The 23,558-nt window shown below is 43.2% G+C and overlaps 1 protein-coding gene across 1 annotated transcript; it reads left to right on the top strand.

The window, feature by feature from the left end:
- The first annotated feature begins 15,582 nt into the window (after positions 1-15,582).
- LOC311112145 (DNA ligase 4-like) lies at positions 15,583-20,121 on the top strand. The gene is made up of 3 exons (XM_084155119.1): positions 15,583-15,777; positions 16,012-16,123; positions 16,736-20,121. Exon 3 carries the CDS (start codon positions 16,744-16,746, stop codon positions 19,486-19,488), a length of 2,745 nt encoding a protein of 914 aa, XP_084011245.1. The 5' UTR covers positions 15,583-15,777; positions 16,012-16,123; positions 16,736-16,743; the 3' UTR covers positions 19,489-20,121.
- Positions 20,122-23,558: the final 3,437 nt, after the last annotated feature.

Genomic DNA, 23,558 nt, shown 5'->3' with positions numbered 1-23,558 from the left:
GATCCCTTATTGATGTCACTTCTTAAATCCACTTCAATCAGTGTAGATGAAGGGGAGGAGATGGGTAAAGAATGATTTTTAAGCCTTGAGACAACTGAGACATGGATTATGTATGTGTGCCATTCAGAGGGTGAATGGGCAAGACAAAATATTTAAGTGCCTTTGAACGGGGTATGGTAGTAGGTGCCAGATGCACCGGTTTGCGTCAAGAACTGCAACGCTGCTCGGTTTTTCACGCTCAACAGTTTCTTGTGTGTATCAAGAATGGTCCACCACCCAAAGGACATCCAGCCAACTTGACACAACTGTGGGAAGCATTGAAGTCAACATGGGCCAGCATCCCTGTGGAACGCTTTCGACACATTGTAGAGTCCATGCCCCGACGACTCAATATCAGGAAAAATAAATACATAATTTCCTGATCTTTTTTATATCGTATGAATCTGTTATTCAATGTGTTTGTATGGGCTAATAACAGTAAGGCCAAATTCAGTGTTTCATCAAATCATCTTGTAATATATTTTTTTTATACCTAAAGGGGTCCTAGAATTCCAAATCAAACTTTTAGCACTACCAAAGGACTCATGACTCGACTCGTGATTCGAGTATTACGGACTCTGACAATCAGATACTGGGGACTTGGGACTCGACTATTTAGTGATTTGACTACATCACTGCATGATGGACCAAACCATGAACTCTGGTGTTAAATGTGGACACCAAACTTGACACTTGACTAATGATTGCCCTTCTGCAGCCCAGGCTTTTCCTAATGGATCAGACACATGGGCAAGTCAAGTGCCAGTGAGTTCAGCAGTAAAGCTGCACCACTGATTTACACAGTCTATCTGTCTCTGTCTGTCTGTCACCACATTGCTTGTGGTGGCTAAGGTTAGCTGAAGTTTGTAGTGGCTGTTTAAAGAACTGAACCCTGGATTACATTTTCTCTTGGCCAATAGACTACTTTCAGGTTGAAGAACCATCTAGCATCAAGTTGTAAAATAGTGAACTATTCCCCTCATGGCATTTAAATACAAGCCATTGCTCTATGATTTGTATGTGAGTATAGCAGATACTAGATAGGCTAGCCGCTACACACGGCTAGTGTAAAGGGTATGGAACTACATATATGCTCGCTTCCTGGTTGGGTTCCATGAATGGCTTGCTATGTTTGTTTACAGATTAACAGACTCCAAAGGTCTTTACCAACTAATTGGGTTGAGAAGCGTGCCAAACGTTTCAGATTGGGACTACCGCGGGCGAGCTCCTGTTAAAAGCTTAAGGTATGATCATGGGAAAGCGGCTCAAATAAAAAATAAATACTCCTATAAAATCATAAACATGCATGTGACTGTGTGCCCATTTGCAAGCAGATCTTAAATCCCCCCCCCCCCCCCCCCAAAAAAAAATGTCATTCCCAGAGGCTAGGAGTTTCCCCATTGAGTTAAACTGATTATGCTAAATTAAGGTTTCCAGGTCGGCTTTTTTAAAAATGGAATACACTGCAGTCACAGGTCACACTTGATTGGCCAGGTCTAATACCGACGTAAGAACTGAATAGATTTAACATTCATTAATTTGGAGATAGTTGCATTTCAGGTCTAGAGTTGCTAGACCATGTCTGCTAACTCACTGTGATGGCTATCTCAACTGATGCATATTGGATGGGCACATTGAAATAAAGCCTTCTAAAACAAGACATTTGCTGAGGGGAATATATCTTCAATGGCATTGCAGCTGGAAAAGGAAAACCTGCACTCACGGAAGTCAAACAAACGGTGGCATTGCCCAATGCGTTGCCTCATCATGCTTATGTGATGAGTAAACTTGCCTGAGACTAGTATTAACTCCCCGAACTAATGCCCAGGCTTTAGCTTAGTGGGCTAACACTGTGTTGTGGTGCACAGACAACCTGTGTTCAAAACCCAGTTGGTCACATTAGGCGCACCATGCATCAAGCCACACTAATAGAACAAGACCACAAAATACACAACAGCTATTTTATGCGAGACTATAAATCAAGTTACAGGATGGGATAACAATTACGAGACAATGTCCTCTGAATTTAACCTCCAGCCTCTAACAACCCAAACATCCACCTAGTCTGTTTACTCAATGGCTGCGTCCCAAATGGCATCCTATTCCCTATGTAGTACACTACTTTTGACCCTCATGAAAAAGTACTACTGAATTACTACTCATCACTACTACACAAGATCTACACAAAACCTACTGGTTTTACTACTGATTGCTATTGAGATGTGTAATAAACCAGTAGTGATTTATGTAGTAAATTTAATAGTAATGAGTGATACATTGGCATGCTTCACTACTGGTGAACACTACATATTTCCTATTTAAATTACTACATCATTCTCCTTTAATGACTACTGTGTAACTACTGAGCTTTTGGGTATCTACTACTTAAAACCTGCACAATTCCTACATGCTGTACGCCTACTCAATCCCTATTGAATTACTACTGCCATTTGTGTGTGTAGTGTTGTGTCACTGCTTATCACTACTGAATTGCTCCTGATCCTTTTTCATTTCCTACCTAAACCCTTTTGAATTAATATTGAAAACTGACACATTTACTATTGATTGCCTATTCAAAATCACTATTGACATCTTCTTGTTCCCTACTGTCACTATTAGACTAGTGCACATGGTATGTCCTCAAGTTTCTAACTGTAGTTATATCATCAAACAATAAATAATAAGCTTATACAAACTTAATTGCGATTTTGTTACATATATACATATTACATATATACACTTTTATGTTAATCCCTTTGAGGCCTTTTCTTCATTCAGCTTTGACTTAACTATCTTCAGATCCTCTTTTTTGTTGCTGCCACAATTCTCCACAACAATATCCTTTTAGAAAATTAAGACAAGCACAAGAGACAACCAATTATAAGCCATTATCAAGCAGCCTCCCTACTGCTTAATGACTGGAACGAACTGCAAAACTCTTTTAAGCTGGAGACTCTTATCTCCCTCACTAACTTTAAGCATCAGTTGTCAGAGCAGCTTACCGATCACTGCACCTATACACAGCCCATTCTGTAATTAGCCCACCCAACTACCTCATAACTCATACCCATATTGTTATTTATTTTGCTCATTTGCACCCCAGTATCTCTATTTGCACATCATCTTCTACACGTCTATCACTGCAGTGTTAATACTAAGTTGTAATTATTTTGCACTATGGCGTATTTATTGCCTTACCTCCATAACTTACTACATTTGCACACACTGTATATAGATTTTCTATTGTGTTATTGACTGTATGTTTTGTTTATCCCATGTGTAACTCTGTGTTGTTGTTTTTTTATCGCACTGCTTTGCTTTATCTTGGCCAGGTCGCAGTTGTTAATGAGAACTTGTTCTCAACTGGCCTACCTGGTTAAATAAAGGTGAAATAAAAAATAAATACAAATCTGCTGACAGAGGTCACATAAGACAACACAGAAAAACATATTACCAACAATGGCCTCCAGTATTCTTTTGTTGAGGGCCTCCTTGGCAACATGTCAAAAGAAGTAAGTAGAATGAGTAAGTATACCAATCTGAACATACTTTACATTTGCACACAAACACATACTTATTAGCTAGCATGATGAAAACATAGTCTACATAACTACATTTCAATGGGGCTAGCAAACAGCTAGGCTAAACACAATACCGTTTTGGCTAGCAATCTTTTAGATGTGGTAAAAAGTTATATAAACGACTAAACAACGACATGAAAGAATTCATAAAACATAAAAGAAAGTTAAACTTACAGATGGTGCCAGCACAAGGTCTATGAAAGACAGAATTACAAAGGATGGAAGATGATTACATTCGGGATTGTCAAAAACAGCAGCTAGCTAGCAACAACTACTACCACTACTTCCTGTTTTGTCTTCTTCTGCGGTCGTGAAAAAACGGTAGTCTGGATGTAGTGTTTTAACTACTTATTTACTACTAAGTAGTAAAAATCTCTACCTGATTACTACTGGAAACACTACTGTTTTCATACTGAACACTACAAAACTCTACTTGTGTATCTTGGCACGGGTCCTCTGATCCTCAAAAAGTTATACAGCTGCACCATCGAGAGCATCCTGACTGGTTGCATCACTGCCTGGTACGGCAACTGCTCGGCCTCCGACCGCAAAGCACTACAGAGGGTTGTACGTACGGCCCGGTACATCACTGGGGCCAAGCTTCCTGCCATCCAGGACCTCTGTACCAGGCGGTGTCAGAGGAAGGACCTCAAAATTGTCAAAGACTCCAGCCACCCTAGTCATAGACTGTTCTCTCTGCTACCGCACGGCAAGCGGTACCAGATCGTCAAGTCTAGGTCCAAAAGGCTTCTCAACAGCTTCTATCCCCAAGCCATAAGACTCCTGAACAGCTAATCATGGCTACCCAGACTATTTGCACTGTCCTCTTTTACGCTACTGCTACCCTGTTTATTATTTATGCACAGTCACTTTAACTCTACCCACATGTACATATTACCTCAATTACCTCGACTAGCCGGTGCCCCCGCACATTGACTCTGCACCGGTACCCCCCTGTATATAGCCTCCCTACTGTTATTTTACTGCTGCTCTTTAGTTATTTGCTTATATTCTTTAAAAATATAAATAAAATAAAAAATGCATTGTTGGTTTAGGGCTTGTAAGTAAGCATTTCACTGTAATGTCTACACCTGTTGTATTCGGCGCATGTGGCAAATAAAAATTGATTTGATTTGATTTGAGTAGTGCATAAACTACACATTCACTACACGTTTTGTGTTGTAGTTGGTTTTGTGTAGTAATTCAGTAGTATGTTTCAAGAGTGGGGTCTATAGGGCTCTGTTCAAAAGTAGTGCGCTAGGGAATATGGTGCCATTTGGGACACACATGGTATTTCTACCCCTTGTACTTTAATTTTATACCTTTGTTTTTTGCACCAGATCTCCTTCTTGGCTAGGTATCTTAGTTTCCTGTTTTAAATTAAGCCCCAGCATTACGCAATATGGGATACCTTTTCTTAACCTCTACGGGATCCTTATACTGGACGATTGTTGCTCAATATGCGATTTGTGACTAGAATGGTGTTGTAAACAACAGCCAACTTTCCGGGACATAGACATGTCTTATATGGGCAGAAAGCTTAAATTCTTGTTAATCTAACTGCAGTGTCCAATTTATAGTAGCTATTACAGCTAAAAAAATACCATGCTATTGTTTGAGGATAGTGCACAACAACAAAACACTTTAATCACGGCAACTGGTTTGGTACATTCACCTCTGAAGGTAAATAATGTACTTACATTCAATAATCTTGTTCTGATTTGTCATTCTGAGGGTCCCAGAGATAAAATGTAGTGTAGTTTTGTTTGAAAAATCAATTTCTATATTCAAATGTAGGAACTGGGTTCTACAGTTTAACCTCTGACTCCACACCCACCCCGCCCGGCCATCTTGATGTGTGAAGGTTAGAGTATTTTCTGTAGGGAAGCTAATGATCCATCATTTATGGCATTCCTGGGAGTGTGCAAACTAAAATGTTGTATTACTATAGCATTTTTGTATGTTCTCTATAGTTATGTACTCGAAAACCAATTCGGCACATTTGGGAAAACTCCTGGCAGACTTGATACAAAATATTAGTGTAGTGATGTAATTCTTCACTGGATCAGTCTGAAACTTTGCACACACACTGCTGCCATCTGGTGGACAACATCTAAATTACATCTAGCATCCTACATCACTGTCTGGCCTTTCTCTTGCATTTCAAAGATGATGCAACAAAACATCATGTTTGTATTATCTTTTACCAGATCTAATGTGTTATATTCTCCTACATTAATTTCACTTTTCCACAAACTTCAACGTGTTTCCTTTCAAATTATATCAAGGATATGCATATCCTTGCTTCAGGTCCTGAGCCACAGGCAGTTAGATTTGGGTATGTCATTTTAGGCGAAAAAAAAAAAAAGTGTCTGATCCTTAAGTGGTTTTAAGTGATAATGCCTGATAAGGCAGGATATATTGACATGGGTGTTGTTAGACCTGAGACTAAGTCCTTCCACAATATATAATCCGACACAAATCTAGGGTTGCTACCCAAGCTGGCTGGTCGTTCGTTCTAAATGTTCCATTGCCATACTGGCTGGCAACGTTCTTATCCCTTGCTTGCTAGCTAGCCAACTACGGCTAACTTACAGTCACGTCAAACGTCAAAAAGAATAACAACAGTAGCTGCATTTGCATTTGTTTAAGCTGTTTTCTAGTGACATATATTTGAATACATCCATAACAAGGAGCTAATGAGGCGTGATCTTGCCTGGCATAGAAAATGTGCTCTCTCGTCAGGACACTGTTGAGGAGCTAGCCATTAACACAGCTAACACAATCACATCAAACACTGAAGCTGTAAAGACTGCAAACTAGCTGCACTTCGTTTAGTTTGACCTTTTTTCATTTCTTTGTATGTATCCATAAAAATTATGCCAGCTGATTCATGATTTCGACTGGCTGAGAAACGCTGCGTGCCTGTCTGTGTCGTCCCGACTCCCGACCACTACACGTTCATTACCATGGGACAGCTGGAGATCGAATTTGAATATTGAAACAATGTTGCAAATGTCGGAGAGACAGACAGCAAGGTTTATACAAATCTCCGCTGTTGAAAACTAAATGTTAGTCTAAAAGAAATGTGAGGTAATGTCTAGATGCTTTTTATAGTGGAGATCAAGTTTATAATTTGCCTGGCTGGGCTGATGAGACAGTGGATTGTGCAGTCAGATGGAACAGAGTCAATAGCCATTTTAAGTCATAGATTTAGCCGGTGGTAACTTGTGGAATAGACACCGTCTGGAATGCGGTTTTAACCCATCAGCATTCAGGATTAGACCCACCCGTTGTATAAAGTACATTAGATCATACTAATGTTATCATTAATTGGTGATTGCGTAACAGCTTGTTTTGAGGCAGAAGTGCTGACTGTCTTTAAGGCCTGGCTACCCAAACTCCTTGCCAAACGTTACGCCAAGCCCACGGACATTAGTTTCTTCTCCTCAATGGGTGGATTCAATTATGCTGAGACGCAGGGGACCGGTCTATGGACCGTGACGTGAACTGGCAAAAGCAGTGAGGGAGGACATCCCTTCTCAAATCAAACAGTAATCTGCACCGCTTGGTCATTTTGTGAACAAGGCAGAAACATTTTGTACATCGTCCAGAAACATACAACATCTCTTTCCATGAAATATATTGTAATGAAACAGGCAGGGAGCACGGCTCGAACCATCAACCTTCTGGCCCGAAGTCCAGCGCACCATCGACTGTGCCACAAAAGCATGCTCAAGTGACAGTTGATATCCACGATCATAAACCAGGGTCGCTACAATATGTTTGAAATTTCTAACTCGTTTTTTTAAAAGCGTTTTTATCAAAAACAATCACGTTTGCATGTGACAACACAGAATCCTACTCATTACTCCACGTGCTAATTCCGTAACTTTTATTTTGAGCCGACTTCGCCGTGGGCCTTGAATAGGGCACCTGGCTCACGTCCGGGAGCCCAGTTCCAAAATGAATACAATCATCTTTCACCCGGTGCGAAACACGCCTACCTGGGGAGCCCTGGCCAGAATAATTGAATCCCGTCACTGAGTCTGGCTCTGAGTACCTCCCCTACGAATTCTAGAACGGAAAAACATTCTAACCGTTCTGATTGGTCCCAGAAAACGATGGGTTGGGCCAGAGCCAGAACGTGGGTAAAGCAGTTGTTTGAAAATGTGTCATTGGCTTTGATGATCCAATGGCTGATTACTTTTTTTTTGTACAATACCCCTTATTTTGACGTCACCACAATCGACTTCAGTGATGGCAGTTTCAGACTGATCTATGTAGCGAACATAGAGCAGCGGAAGAATTCACTTTGATTCGTCAGGCAAATCTTTAAGGAGAGCCTGTGATATCTTGAGTAGGTTGCGTAAGAGGGAGAACTCCTGATGGGTCGTGTGACCTCATGTCCATGGTTGTGGTGACTGGAACAAGTACTGGGACAAGTTCCAGTGTGTGTTGTAATGTGCTCAGTTGTTCCCAGTTACCATCACAAATCCCAAAGGCCTGAAAAGTTATAGGGGAAAAAGGTTTTGGAATGGGGAAAAAAGTCACAGTCAAAATAAGGAAATTCCACCCATGGTCCTTGTATGTAAACGTGTATGTACAAACCACCTTTAAACCACCTTATCGCTTGATTGGTGACATATCCTTAGGGGAGTAAGGGTAAATGGGAATCCGCTCAAATACCAAGAAAACAACATACATTTTAGCAGAGCGACTTACAGAAGCAATTAGGGTTAAGTGCTTTGCTCAAGGCAGATTTTTCACCTAGTCGGCTCTGGGATTCAAACCAGCGACCTTTCGGTTACTGGCCAATGCTCTTAACCGCTACATGGCTATTAGAGTGGATTTGTGCTGAACAAAACAAGGACTACAAACCCAGCTAGCCTGTGCCACAACACTGCCAGATAATTTGGCAGTCAAAATCCCACAAGCCTGCCACAGGCAGTTGTGGCTTGTTTACAACAGCTGTTCCGGCCCACTCGCACAATGACATGGTAGAATAGGTCATTATTGGGCAGTACCCAGTGTTATCGTAAATGTCTTCCATTTCCTGGTATTGACATAACACTATGCCTTATCAGGTCGCTGTGGATGGACACCAGCACTCTCGTTGACCCGTCCACTGTGGAGAAGTGTGGAGTAGTAGTCTATATGTGCATCCATACAGAGTGTAGTCCGTCCATCTGGTCCACCCCCATCCACTCCCGTCCAGACTGAAGGTCAAGGCGGGGTCAGTGGAGAGCTGGCCACCCTGTTGACTTCTCTCTGTGTAGCCGTTGGCCAGCCAGCCGTGCGATGTAACCACGGGGTGCTGTACAATTAAAATGACAAATAGCATCATGTCCAGTGTCAAACACTTGTGAATGTGAGGGAGAGAGAAAGTGAGAGTTGAAATTCACATTGGGTAGACAGCAGACTAGATACAGATGTAGGATCTTAATTTGAACCAGTTTGCTACAGCAGGACAATAATCCTGCAGCAACAGTAAATGTGAATTATTATGTGGATTATAATTAATGGACGTTTTGTACGGGTTGATACATTTTTCATAAGGGAAAATCAAGTCTGAAATTTAAAAATGGAAATTACAAACTTCAGAAGCCTCTTGTAACGCCAAGGTAGTGGGTTCGATCCCCGGGACCACCCATACACAAAAATGTATGCACGCATGACTGTAAGTCGCTTTGGATAAAAGCGTCTGCTAAATGGCATATTATATTATTATTATTATTATTTTTAAACCTCAAGTACACTGCATTGCAGAACAGTTATCCTGCAACAGGGTGATCAAATTAAGATCCTACATCTGTAGACAATTTGGTGGAATGACAAGGATATCAAAAGTGATGCTGACACACGTGCACAAACACACACACACACACACACACACACACACACACACACACACACACACACACACAAACACACACAGAGAGAGATATTGTTTGGAGGTCAATCTAAATTTAGTAGAAGTATGCTCTGCACTGTGTGGCTCTCCCTGCCAGTAGAATAAAACAAACACAGCAGGACTACACACACCACTGGCGTACCACACGCCCTCGCAAGGTCCAGGGGCCCCCTTCCCCTCCTAAGCCATGTTCCTTGCTCAGACCTTGCGAGGGGGCCTCGCAAAACTGCAGTACGCCACTGACACACACACACACTGAGCTATAGAGTGGTCCTCTGTAGCTCAGCTGGTAGAGCACGGCGCTTGTAACGCCAAGGTAGTGGGTTCGAACCCCGGGACCACCCATACACAAAAAAAAAAAAATTATGCACGCACGACTGTAAGTCGCTTTGGATAAAAGCGTCTGCTAAATGGCATATTATATTATATTATTATATTATGAACTGACTCCGTCTCCGACCTGCCCGTTGTATAATGTTACGCTGCTGCAGATACAGATAGCGGACCAGCAGTTTCTTAGAGACGGGTTAAATCAAACCTGCCTTGGCAATGCACTATCTTTGTTTACATAACTACTGCCAGCAGCACATACCTGTAGGTGTCTCATTCTGAGAACTGGGAGCCTCCATCTGTGAGGCTTGGTATTTTTACCGTACCCAACACCATTTTGTACCAGGCCATATTTAGGCTCCAAAAAGGCTAAAAGAAAATAGCTATATTAACAACCACAAGACAAATGTCATTATTACTGTACATCAGAGCCCCCATTAGATCAGTTACCTCACGTATCCGCCCCCCACCCCTTCAAATCCTATCCTGCATTCCCCCGCTCTCCCTGGAGCGAGCAGAAGCATGCCACGGCCTCGGCAGCAGCAGCAGCAGCTGACGTCACTTGTTTACCATCTTCTAGGTCGTTGCTCGCTCTGCCTCACTCTCTGACTGTGGCACATAGAGCACTGTTACGCAACCGCTGTTATGAACCCGGCTAACTGCAGTCCTACTGTGTAAAGTGAGACCCATGCTATGACTGACTGTGGATGTTGGTTTGGCTCAAGCTTTTGATGACAGCAGACCATTGCATAGGCCTATATCCCTGTCAGGCATCTGCTCTACTGTATAAATGAGCCATGTGCCCCTATGATAAACCAACGTGGAGCGTGTGTGTGTTTTCCGTCCTGCGGCTCCATCTCTCCCTGGCGGCTCCACTACTGCAGCAGCAGCAGAACTGGATATAAACAACTCTGGCTGTGCGGTGACTCAGGACTCCCTACTGTACAGTTCTCTCTCTCTCTCTCTCTCTCTCTCTCTCTCTCTCTCTCTCTCTCTCTCTCTCTCTCTCTCTCTCTCTCTCTCTCTCTCTCTCTCTCTCTCTCTCTCTCTCTCTCTCTCTCTCTCTCTCTCTCTCTCTCTCTCTCTGTCTCTCTCTCTCTCTCTCTCTCTCTCTCTCTCTCTCTCTCTCTCTCGCATGTAGAGTGAGAGGAGGCCCTCTAGTGGGCAAAGATTATTGCAAACCGGATGAACTGCTTCAGAGGTAAAAGTTGCCCCCTAAGCACAGATCTAGGATCAGATTGCCCTACCCCAAATCATTACCTTAACCATTAGGAGTATGAAACAATATCAGGGTATGACCTACGAGTGTCTCTGCATCCATTGCACACCCTATAATAATAATATGATATGATATTGTATTCTAATAGCATATTATTATATTATAATTACACGAAGTGAAGATCCTGCTAGTCTCTTTATGTAATAGTAGATACAGTGAGGGAACAAAGTATTTGATCCCCTGCTGATTTTGTACGTTTGCCCACTGACAAAGAAATTATCAGTCTATAATTTTTAATGGTAGGTTTATTTGAACAGTGAGAGACAGAATAACAACAAATAAATCCAGAAAAACGCATGTAAAAAATGTAAAAAATTGATTTGCATTTTAATGAGGGGAATAAGTATTTGACCCCTCTGCAAAACATTAGTATCTAGTAGGAGAACGGTTTGTTAATAATGAGCAGCTGAGCAGAGTACCAATCTTGAAAAAAACATTTGAGTTATCCAAACTGGTGGGTAAAGTGAAGGATGTGAGGATCACGAGAGGCGGGCTTGTTTAGATTTTTTGTGATTCTGCGGAACAGAAGGAAAGTGCATTGTGTCTTTATCGATTTGATAAGTTTGAAGTGTATTTATATTATATTAAGTGTTGTGTGTGTCGCTTCGGAACAGGTCACCCCTTCAGGGGGTTATATCTGGCGTTTCGTGGGAGGTTATTTGGAAGAGATGAAAAATATTCCTGGAGTAATTGAAGCACGTCGGATGAATCGAGTGATGAATGGGGAAAAAGGAAAATGGAGTCTCTCCCTAATGAAGTGTGGGCGGCGCACAATTGGCCCAGCGTCGTCCAGGGTAGGGGAGGGAATGGCCGGCAGGGATGTAGCTCAGTTGATAGAGCATGGCGTTTGCAACGCCAGGGTTGTGGGTTCGATTCCCATGGGGGGCCAGTATAAAAAAATATATATACAGTGCCCTCCACTATTATTGGCACCCCTGTTTAAGATGTGGTCGAGGACTTCCAAAAATTCTAATTTTTTTAAAAACAACATAGAACCCAAGTGCAAAAAAAATAGAAAAATCCAACCTTTTATTTAAGTACATTACTTTGGTGGTAAAAAAAAAATTCACACATTTAGAAAATAAAAACTTGAAATCATGTGTCCCACAATTATTGGCACCCCTAACAATTCCGCTGAAAATTTTAATTGATTTTTAAAAAAATATATTTTTCTGTAGTTGCTAAAGTTGGTCAGGGTATCTAGGAACTTTTAATTAGTAATTAATGACTTCCTGTTTCCCTGGGGTATAAATATGACGTGACACAGAGGCCTAATTATCTTACCATTTGTCAACATGGCAAAGACAAGAGAACACACCATTCAAGTAAGGCAGATTTGTGTCGACCTTCATAAGTCAGGCAATGGCTACAAGAAAATAGCCACTCGCCTTAACTTGCCCGTATCAACAGTCAGAGGAATCATTAAGAAGTTTAAAACAACTGGAACAGTGACAAACAAGGCTGGAAGAGGTCCCAAGTTTATCTTGCCACAACGCACAGTGAGGAGGATGGTAAGAGAAGTATTTGACCCCTCTGCAAAACATTAGTATCTAGTAGGAGAACGGTTTGTTAATAAGGAGCAGCTGAGCAGAGTACCAATCTTGAGAAAAACATTTGAGTTATCCAAACTGGTGGGTAAAGTGAAGGATGTGAGGATCACGAGAGGCGGGCTTGTTTAGATTTTTTGTGATTCTGCGGAACAGAAGGAAAGTGCATTGTGTCTTTATCGATTTGATAAGTTTGAAGTGTATTTATATTATATTAAGTGTTGTGTGTGTCGCTTCGGAACAGGTCACCCCTTCAGGGGGTTATATCTGGCGTTTCGTGGGAGGTTATTTGGAAGAGATGAAAAATATTCCTGGAGTAATTGAAGCACGTCGGATGAATCGAGTGATGAATGGGGAAAAAGGAAAATGGAGTCTCTCCCTAATGAAGTGTGGGCGGCGCACAATTGGCCCAGCGTCGTCCAGGGTAGGGGAGGGAATGGCCGGCAGGGATGTAGCTCAGTTGATAGAGCATGGCGTTTGCAACGCCAGGGTTGTGGGTTCGATTCCCATGGGGGGCCAGTATAAAAAAATATATATACAGTGCCCTCCACTATTATTGGCACCCCTGTTTAAGATGTGGTCGAGGACTTCCAAAAATTCTAATTTTTTTAAAAACAACATAGAACCCAAGTGCAAAAAAAATAGAAAAATCCAACCTTTTATTTAAGTACATTACTTTGGTGGTAAAAAAAAAATTCACACATTTAGAAAATAAAAACTTGAAATCATGTGTCCCACAATTATTGGCACCCCTAACAATTCCGCTGAAAATTTTAATTGATTTTTAAAAAAATATATTTTTCTGTAGTTGCTAAAGTTGGTCAGGGTATCTAGGAACTTTTAATTAGTAATTAATGACTTCCTGTTTCCCTGGGGTATAAATATGACGTGACACAGAGGCCTAATTATCTTACCATTTGTCAACATGGCAAAGACAAGAGAACACACCATTCAAGTAAGGCAGATTTGTGTCGACCTTCATAAGTCAGGCAATGGCTACAAGAAAATAGCCACTCGCCTTAACTTGCCCGTATCAACAGTCAGAGGAATCATTAAGAAGTTTAAAACAACTGGAACAGTGACAAACAAGGCTGGAAGAAATCCCAAGTTTATCTTGCCACAACGCACAGTGAGGAGGATGGTAAGAGAAGTAAAAAAAAGTCCTAAGGTCACTGTCACAGAATTGCATCAAAGAGTGGCATCTTGGGGTCACAAAGTCTCCAAAACAACCATCAGACGCTCTCTACATGCCAACAAGCTGTTTGGGAGGCATGCAAGGAAAAAGCCTTTTCTCACTAACACTCTCAAACGTAAACGTCTGGAGTTTGCTAAGCGGCACTGGGACTTCAACTGGGATCGTGTGCTTTGGTCAGATGAGACTAAGATTGAGCTTTTTGGCAACAAACACTCTAAGTGGGTCTGGCGTAAAACAAAAGATGAGTATGCCGAAAAGCACCTCATGCCCACCGTGAAGTATGGTAGAGGATCTGTGATGCTGTGGGCCTGTTTCTCTTCCAAAGGTCCTGGGAACCTTGTTAGGGTGCATGGCATTATGAACGCTTTGAACTACCAGGACATTTTAAATAAAAACCTGATGGCCTCTGCCAGAAAGCTGAAGATGGGTCGTCATTGGGTCTTTCAGCAGGATAATGATCTAAAACATGTGGCAAAATCTACACAAAAATGGTTCAGCAGTCACAAACTCAAGGTCCTCCCATGGCCATCTCAGTCCCCAGACCTCAACCCAATCGAAAACCTGTGGGGCTTGAGTTTGTGACTGCTGGCAAAAGGGGGTTGTACAAAGTATTAACATCAGGGGTGCCAATAATTGTGGGACACATGATTTCAGGTTTTTTTTTTCTAAATGTGTGATTTTTTTTTTTTACACCAAAGTAATGTACTTAAATAAAAGGTTGGATTTTTCTCTTTTTTTGCATTTGGGTTCTATGTTGTTTAAAAAAAAAGGAGAATTTTTGGAAGTCCTCGACCACATCTTAAACAGGGGTGCCAATAATTGTGGAGGGCACTGTATATGTATTCACTAACTGTAAGTCGCTCTGGATAAGAGCGTCTGCTAAATGACTAAAATGTAAATGTAAATGTTAGGGTATATTAACTACAGAGTTGGAGCATTTATCCCAAGAACAATGCAGTATGAACGTTGTAAAGCTTTTGGTCATGTAGAAAGTGTTTGTAGAAGGGAGAAGCCGAGATGTACAAGATGTGGAAAATATCATATTATGTGTTGTAAAAGTGCAGAAAATGTGACATGTAATTGCGGTGGAAATCATGAAGCCACGTCTTCTGAATGCCCCACAAGGGTAAAAGAGAATGAGGTGGCCAAACTCAGGGTTGTACAGAGCATTTCATATGCAGAAGCTGTGAAAAGGGTTGAGGGTTTGAATGTTTGACCAGAAGAGTCCATGGTAGTGGATAGGCCTTCACTGCAGGCTGCAGGGGTTGTGTTACACCAAGAGGATCCTGACATTTTAAAGGTTAAAAAGGTGGACTTTGTGGCCTTTACCACAATGGTGATAAATGGCACTGCCAAGGTGGAGAAAAGATCTAGGAAGATTGCAATCATTGTGATTGCGGCGGAGTGGTTCCTGGGGCTGAAAGATTTCACAGCAAAGGTGTAACATGGAATATTAGCAAAAGCCGTACCACCTTCTCAGGTCCTAGAGCCTGAGAAGGGAGATATGGAGAACTAAAAGAAGGAAGAAGTGGGAGTTTTGTTTGTTTTGGCAATGTACCATTTTTATTAGGGTGGATTGTTAGAATCACTATTAAGTATGGATTTATTTTTATTTATTAATTATTTGGTTTCAAATCGTCCAGTTGGTGGCGGCAATACAACTTTTGGATGTAGTCCGCCAGAAACCCACCGACGAAGAAGAAGAAGAAGAAGAAGAAGGTCTATTATGTCCCTTGTTTTGTTTCTGACGGAATGTTTTACGTTGCGGACGGTTTCTGCTTTGTGAGCAAGGAAGTGTTTTTATTTTATTTTTTAGAAACGCTAATAACGGTTAGTAAATAATAACCGAAAACGGCAATGTTTGTGTTTTGAGACCGAGAAGAAGTAATCAGGTAATTTGATACATTATTTGTTGAATTTGTAATCGTATCACACAACATGATAACATTTATTTATCTATCGTTAGTATCTAACAGCTGTGCCTATAGATTGCATGCTAGCTAGCATAGCCCAACCGAAGTGGCCCCAACTGCAAAACCATGCACCATTGCACAACCTCTGGCACAACTATGTTAGCTAGCTGTGCTTAGCAATCAAGTGCTCAACTACAGTCTGGCATGTTTCAGTTTCGTCAGGAAATGTATGATGCAGTCATAACCCGGGCATGTCACAGCATGTTGTAGAGGAGGGATCCCCAAAGAGTTGCAAGACACTGACGAGTTGGCTGGTTGCTTTGAGGTAAGAAAGATAACTAGCTAGCTAAATTGAGATGTTGTTGTTTTCAATATGTATTTAAGCTATGCATTGTATAGTGTATATTCTAGCTAACTAGTTTCTTAACATGTGGCTGGTGTGATGGATTAGGTCATACACCTTAAGTTATGTTTTGTTTATTGAGTAGTCATTAGCTACGAAACTGTGAGTACCCATACACAAAAATGTATGCACGCATGACTGTAAGTCGCTTTGGATAAAAGCGTCTGCTAAATGGCATATTATTATTATTATTAATTTGGGAAACGTTGTTATACTGTATGTACTGTGCTGCATATAATGGACTGGCGCCAGCACTATACGTTGCAAATGAAGTAGGCCTACACTGTAACGCCAAGGTAGTGGGTTCGATCCCCGGGACCACCCATACACAAAAATGTATGCACGCATGACTGTAAGTCGCTTTGGATAAAAGCGTCTGCTAAATGGCATATTATTATTATTATTATTATTAGAACACTACTAAAGTACAGGATCATATTTTTCTATCAATAAAACAATTACATAAACAGCTGGATGAAAACTAAGAGCATCCCTTAGAATTTCTGGGTCATTCATGTATTTTCATTTTTTTAGGTTTCACAATGGAGGGAACCTCAAAAAGTGAAGCTGCTGCTCCCCAGAGCTCTGTCGCTGCTCAAGTTCCATTTCTTCACCTGTGCACCACGCTTGAAAAAATCCAGAAGACCAAACTCCGACCAGACAAATCAAAGTTTCTCCGTGACTTCATAGACTCCTGGAGGAAGTTCCATGCGGCCCTCCACAAAGACAACCCTGCCACCACAGACTCTTTCTACTCGGCCATGCGTCTCATAGTCCCCTCGTTCGAAAGGGAGCGTATGGCCTATGGCATTAAAGAGAGCATGTTAGCCAAGCTCTACATAGACGTCTTGGGTCTCCCCAAGAACGGACCAGAGGCCAACAAACTGTTGAATTACCGTACCCCCACCACATCTCAGGGGGAGGCGGGAGACTTCGCCCTCATGGCCTACTTTGTGTTGAAGAAACGCTGCACAAGCCAGGGCAACCTCACCATCGGAGAAGTCAATGACTTTCTGGACTCGGTGGCCATCAACAACGCTGGTAAGCAGAAGGACCTGGTGAAGAAGAGCCTGCTGCACCTTATCACCCAGAGCACAGCCCTGGAGCAGAAGTGGCTTATCCGCATGATCCTGAAGGACATGAAGCTGGGAGTCAGCAAAGAGACAGTGCTCCAGGTTTTCCACTCAGACGCGGCCGAGCTCTACAATGTCACCACAGACCTAAACAAGGTGTGCCGGCAGCTCCACGACCCCTCTGTGTCCCTCAGCGAAGTGTCCATTGGCCTGTTCTCTGCCTTCAAACCTATGCTGGCTGCCGTGGCCAACATGCGCCAGGTGGAGAAGCAGATGGGCAACAGCACCTTCTTCATAGAGACCAAGCTGGATGGAGAGCGCATCCAACTGCACAAGGATGGCGATGTCTACAAATACTTCACACGGAACTCCTTCGAGTACACCCAGCAGTTTGGTGCATCACCGCTAGAGGGCTCCCTGACGCCTTTCATCCACAATTTCTTCAAGCCCCACGTAGTCAACTGCATCCTGGATGGGGAGATGATGGCGTACAACCCCACCGCCGACACCTTCATGCAAAAAGGAAACAAGTTTGACATCAAGAGGCTAGTGGACGATTCCGAGCTGCAGACGTGCTTTTGCGTATTCGACGTACTTCTTGTCAACGGCCACAAGTTTGGCAACGAGACGTTGAAGGAGCGCCACGACAACCTTCAGACTGTCTTCACTCCTGTTAAAGGGAGAATACACGTGGTGCCGAAATCGGAGGCCAAAACCATGCAAGAGGTGGTGAACGCCCTCAACGAAGCCATCGACAACAGGGAGGAGGGCATCATGGTGAAAGATCCCTCATCCATCTACAAGCCCGATAAGCGAGGTGAGGGCTGGCTCAAGATAAAGCCGGAGTACGTTGATGGCTTGATGGATGAGCTCGACCTGTTGATTGTCGGAGGCTACTGGGGAAAAGGAAGGCGAGGTGGCATGATGTCTCATTTCCTTGTCGCGGTGGCCGAAGCTCCGAGGCCTGGAGAGAAACCCTCTGTCTTCCACACGCTCTGTCGCATCGGCTCCGGCTACACCATGAAGGAGCTGTACGACTTGGGGCTGAAGCTGGCCAAGTACTGGAAAGTCTACCGGAGGAACGACCCTCCGGCCTCTATCCTGTGTGGGATGGAGAGACCAGAAGTCTACATTGACCCGTGCAACTCGGTCATCATCCAGGTGAAGGCAGCAGAAATAGTCAGTAGTGACATGTACAAAACCAACTGCACGCTACGCTTCCCCAGGATTGAGAAGATCCGGGAGGACAAAGAGTGGCACCAGTGCATGACCCTAGCTGAGCTCGATCAGTTTCGCAACAAGGCGTCCGGGAAGTTGTTCTCGCGCCACCTCCGCATCAATGACAATGACGAGCCCGAAAAGAAGAAGCGCAAGGCACCAGCAGTGGCCAAGCCCAAGAAGGCTGTCGGCGTCATCGACCACTTCAAGTCCCAGGACCTATCTGGCGTCACCAAGGAGACAGATATGTTTGAGGACGTGGAGTTTTGCGTTATGAACGGCAGCGAGGCGCACCCCAAAACGGAGCTGGAGAAAGCAGTGGCCCGATTAGGCGGTATCGTGGTCCAGAACCCGGGACCGGATACCTACTGTGTGATCGCTGCTGTGGAGAACATGCGTGTGAAGAACCTGATCTCTTCAGACCAGCAGGACGTGGTGTGGGCTGCCTGGCTGCTGGAGTGCTTAGACAGAAAGCAGGTGGTGCCATGGCAACCACGTCACATGATACACATGTCGCCCTCCACCAAGGAGCACTTTGCCAAGGAATATGACTGCTACGGAGACAGCTACTTCGTGGACACGGACGAGCAGCAGCTGAGGGAAGTCTTTGGGCGGATTGGCAGCGCGGACACTTCGACGGCACAGTGCATCGCTAAGGTGGAGGAACGCTACGGCTGGGACGACCTCCCCACTAGCATGTTCAGACCTTTCAGGGTCTACCTGGACAGGTACGCAGACATAGGAGACCCTAAAAGCATCGTACCAGCCACCTGTCTGGACACGCGGGCTCTGGAATTCCGCTTCCATGGAGGGACAGTAGTGCAGAAGCTCGAGGAAGGGGTCTCTCATGTCATAGTGGTGGAGGAAACAAGAGTGTTGGCTTTGAGAACCCTCAGACGACTCTTTACCAAAAAGTTTAAGATCGTTAGAGAATCATGGGTAACAGAGTCTATCAAAGCAGGGTTTTTGCGGAATGACAATGACTACTTAGTGTGATGGTTAAAGCCAATCCATTAAGTTATCTAATGCAAGCACTGGACAATAAGCACATATGATTGACATATCTCTGGGATTTTAATATATTGTTTTAATCCATTTTAGAGTGTAAATAAATATTTGTTTTAAAGGGTTTTCTGATTCAGAAGGTAACATTATCCAGTGTTTTTCTACACATTTGAATATGGATAAGGGGAACTCATTTGAAGGATATAGTGTAGGCCTATATCTAATGGTGTATCTACTGTAATTGAGGTAAGCTATTTTAATGTCCTGACCAATGCAGACTATTGTGTTAAGAATAGATATTTGAAGACTGTCTCCCAGCGTTTCCCAAATTGTCAGCGAGGCACCAAGGGGTTTTGGTTTTTTCCCTAACACTACACAGCTGATTCAAATGATCAAAGCTTGATGATTAGTTGATTATTTCAATCAGCTGTGTAGTGCTAGGGCAAAAACTCAAACGTGCAACACTTGGGGTCCCGAGGACCGAGTTTGGGAAACCCTGGTCTATCCACTAAGCTACTTGTTAGATTTAATGCAAATTATATTATACTGTATGTTTTTTAAGTTAATGTTTTCAATGCTCAGGTTTTGTAACTAAAATAAATATTTTGAATAAATATGGGAATTGGTATTAGAAGATTGTCTTTATGTATTGTCCAGGTATCTAAATATTTAAACTATTACAATGTTAACTTCAGTAGATAACTGACTTTATTGAAAGAAAAGGTGATTTTTATATAGCTGGTAATTTGAGAGAAAAAATAAGAAACCCGCACACTGCAATTGCAAGTATCACTGCTCTTTATTAAGCTTTACGTATCAGCCTCTAGGCCTTCGTCAGAGCTGGTAATTAAATGACATCTATACTGAACAAAAATATAAATGCAACATGCAACAATTTCTATGATTTTACTGAGTTACCGTTCATATAAGGAAATCAGTTCATTGAAATAAATAAATGAGGCCCTAATCTATGGATTTCACATGAGGTGATGGCGGCGGATGAATGGCACGACAATGGGCCTCAGGATCTCTTCACGGTGTCTCTGTGCATTCAAATTGCGATCGATAAAATGCAATTGTGTCCGTTGTCTGTAGCTTATGCCTGCTTATACCATAACCCCACCGCCACCATGGGGCACTCTGTTCACAACATTGACAGTTGACGAGCAAACCGCTCACCCATACGACGCCATACACGTGGTCTGCGGTTGTGAGGCCGGTTGGACTTTTTGTGCGTATGAACAATTTCTGGGATCTTTTATTTAAAATCAAATTGTATTTGTCACATGCGCCGAATACAACAGGTGTAGACCATACAGTGAAATGCTTACTTACAAGCCCTTAACCAACAATGCAGTTTTAAGAAAAAAAAGTGTTAAGTAAACAATAGATAAGTAAAAATAAAAGCAGTAAAATAACAGTAAAAATAACAGTAGCGAGGCTATATACAGGGGGTACTGGTACAGAGTCAATGTGCGGGGGCACCGGTTAGTCGCGGTAATTGAGGTAATATGTACATGTAGGTATAGTTAAAGTGACTATGCATAGATAATAAACAGAGAGTAGCAGCAGCGTAAAAGTGGGGTGGGGTAGCCATTTAATTAGCTGTTCAGGAGTCTTATGGCTTGGGGGTAGAAGCTGTTAAGAAGCCTTTTGGACCTAGACTTGGCGCTCCGGTACCGCTTGTTGTGCAGTAGCAGAGAGAACAGTCTGACTAGGGTGGCTGGAGTCTTTGACAATTTTTAGGGCCTTCCTCTGACACCGCCTGGTGTAGAGGTCCTGGATGGCAGAAAGCTTGGCCCCAGTGATGTACTGGGCCGTACGCACTACCCTCTGTAGTGCCTTGCGGTCGGAGGCCGAGCAGTTGCCATACCAGGCAGTGATGTAACCAGTCAGGATGCTCTCGATGGTCCAGCTGTAGAACTTTTTGAGGATCTGAGGACCCATGCCAAATCTTTTCAGTCTCCTGAGGGTTAATAGGCTTTGTCGTGCCCTCTTCACGGCTGTCTTTGGACCATGATAGTTTGTTGGTGATGTGGACACCAAGGAAGTTGAAGCGCTCAACCTGCTCCACTACAGCCCCTTCGATGAGAATGGGGGCGTGCTCGTCCTTCTTTTCCTGTAATCCACAATCATATCCTTTATATTGATCACGTTGAGGGAGAGGTTGTTATCCTGGCACCACATGGCCAGGTCTCTGACCTCCTCCCCATAGGCTGTCTCATCGTTGTCGGCGATCAGCCCTACCACTGTTGTGTCGTGATGTTGTTGGAGTCGTGCCTGGCCATGCAGTCATGGATGAACAGGGTGTACAGGAGGGGACTGAGCATGAACCCCTGAGGGGCCCCCATGTTTAGGATCAGCGAAGCAGATGTGTTGTTACCTACCCTTACCACCTGGAGGCAGCCCGTCAGGAAGTCCAGGATCCAGTTGCAGAGGGAGGTGTTTAGTCCCAGGGTCCTTAGCTTAGTGATGAGCTTTAAGGGCATAATGGTTTTGAACGCTGAGCTGTAGTCAATGAATAGCATTCTCACGGTGCGAAAGGGCAGTGTGGAGTGCAGTAGAGATTGCATCATCTGCGGATCTGTTGGGGCGGTGTGCAAATTGGAGTGGGTCTAGGGTTTCTGGGATAATGGTGTTGATGTGAGCCATAACCAGCCTTTCAAAGCACTTCATGTCTACAGATGTGAGTGCTACGTGTCTGTAGTCATTTAGGCAGGTTACCTTAGTGTTCTTGGGCACAGGGACTATGGTGGTCTGCTTGAAACATGTTGTTATTACAGACTCAGTCAGGGACAGGTTGAAAATGTGTCAATGAAGACACTTGCCAGTTGGTCAGCGCATGCTCGGAGTACACGTCCTGGTAATCCGTCTGGCCCTGCGGCCTTGTGAATGTTGACCTGTTTAAAGGTCTTACTCACATCCCCTACGGAGAGCGTGATCACACAGTCGTCCGGAACTCAGCTCATGAAACATGTGACCAACACTTTAGATGTTGCATTTATATTTTTATTCAGTATAGATATACATAACATGAAAAAGAGCACACTAGTGGTGACAAATGACCTTGAATGAAGTCAAGAATGGTCGTCTGTCTTTGCTGGTGTGCTGTTTTTTAAATGTTTGTACCTTCCAATCCACCTCCAGTAGCCATGCCTGTTGAGTGAGAGGAGATAGAGTGCACTGCCTGGCCCTGCTTTGAGTAGAGTGAATCAGTGAGCCGTGGGGGGTTATTGATGGATCCAGAGGAGAACGATGTGTCTGTCAGAGAGATGGGCAAGCCACGGGAGTCCTCCAAAATAGGATCCTCCTGGGGCTCTCTGCAAAGATGTTCCCTCTTGAGAAAAGGTCACAGAGGTACCTTGGGACTGAATGTCTGTTGTTGTTGTTCCCTTCCCAACCAGTCCCTGTTGAGTGTATGGATGTGTCTCAAATGGCACTCTATTCCATATAAAGTGCACTACTTTTGGCCAGGACCCATAAGGCTCTGGTCAAAAGTAGTGCACTATGTAGGGAATAAGGTGCCATGTGAGATGCAGCCCATGAGTTTGGGGGCTTTTTTTTCTCAACCAAGTAAACAGTGTGGTTGGATTTAATTGAGTCTTAGGAGTTATTGGGGGTCCACATTGACAGCAAACTGTAAACTAGATGGAACATTTTATTTTAAAAAGTGCCACATACCTTATCTGCACCCAATGGCTTTGTGTCAGATTTCCAACGGCATCAAGTTTGGTAGAATCTACTGCTCTATTTAGGCTGTGTTTCTGAGGTATGCCAAGGCCACACAGACCGATAGAAAATCGATGCTAATCTTAAATCGACTGGTGTTGATTAGTCTGGCTGTGTAAGGGCAGGGAGGAAGAGGCGTAGCGAGAGGGTTTACTCCGCCCAAAATCCGTCCACGAAAATAAGACCATGAAGTGAGGAATTATTGTATGGAGCCAGTTGTTATAAAAACACTGATATAAGTGGACGCACGTGGCTATTCAGCAACTTTGGAGAAAATAAACTACTTTATATTGGAGTTGTGACTGTTGTTCACGTATATCTACCCACTCATT

The sequence above is a fragment of the Coregonus lavaretus genome (genome assembly GCF_964263955.1).
Source record: "Coregonus lavaretus genome assembly, chromosome: 38".
Lineage (NCBI taxonomy): Eukaryota > Metazoa > Chordata > Actinopteri > Salmoniformes > Salmonidae > Coregonus > Coregonus lavaretus.
This window is presented reverse-complemented; position numbering and strand designations above follow the sequence as displayed.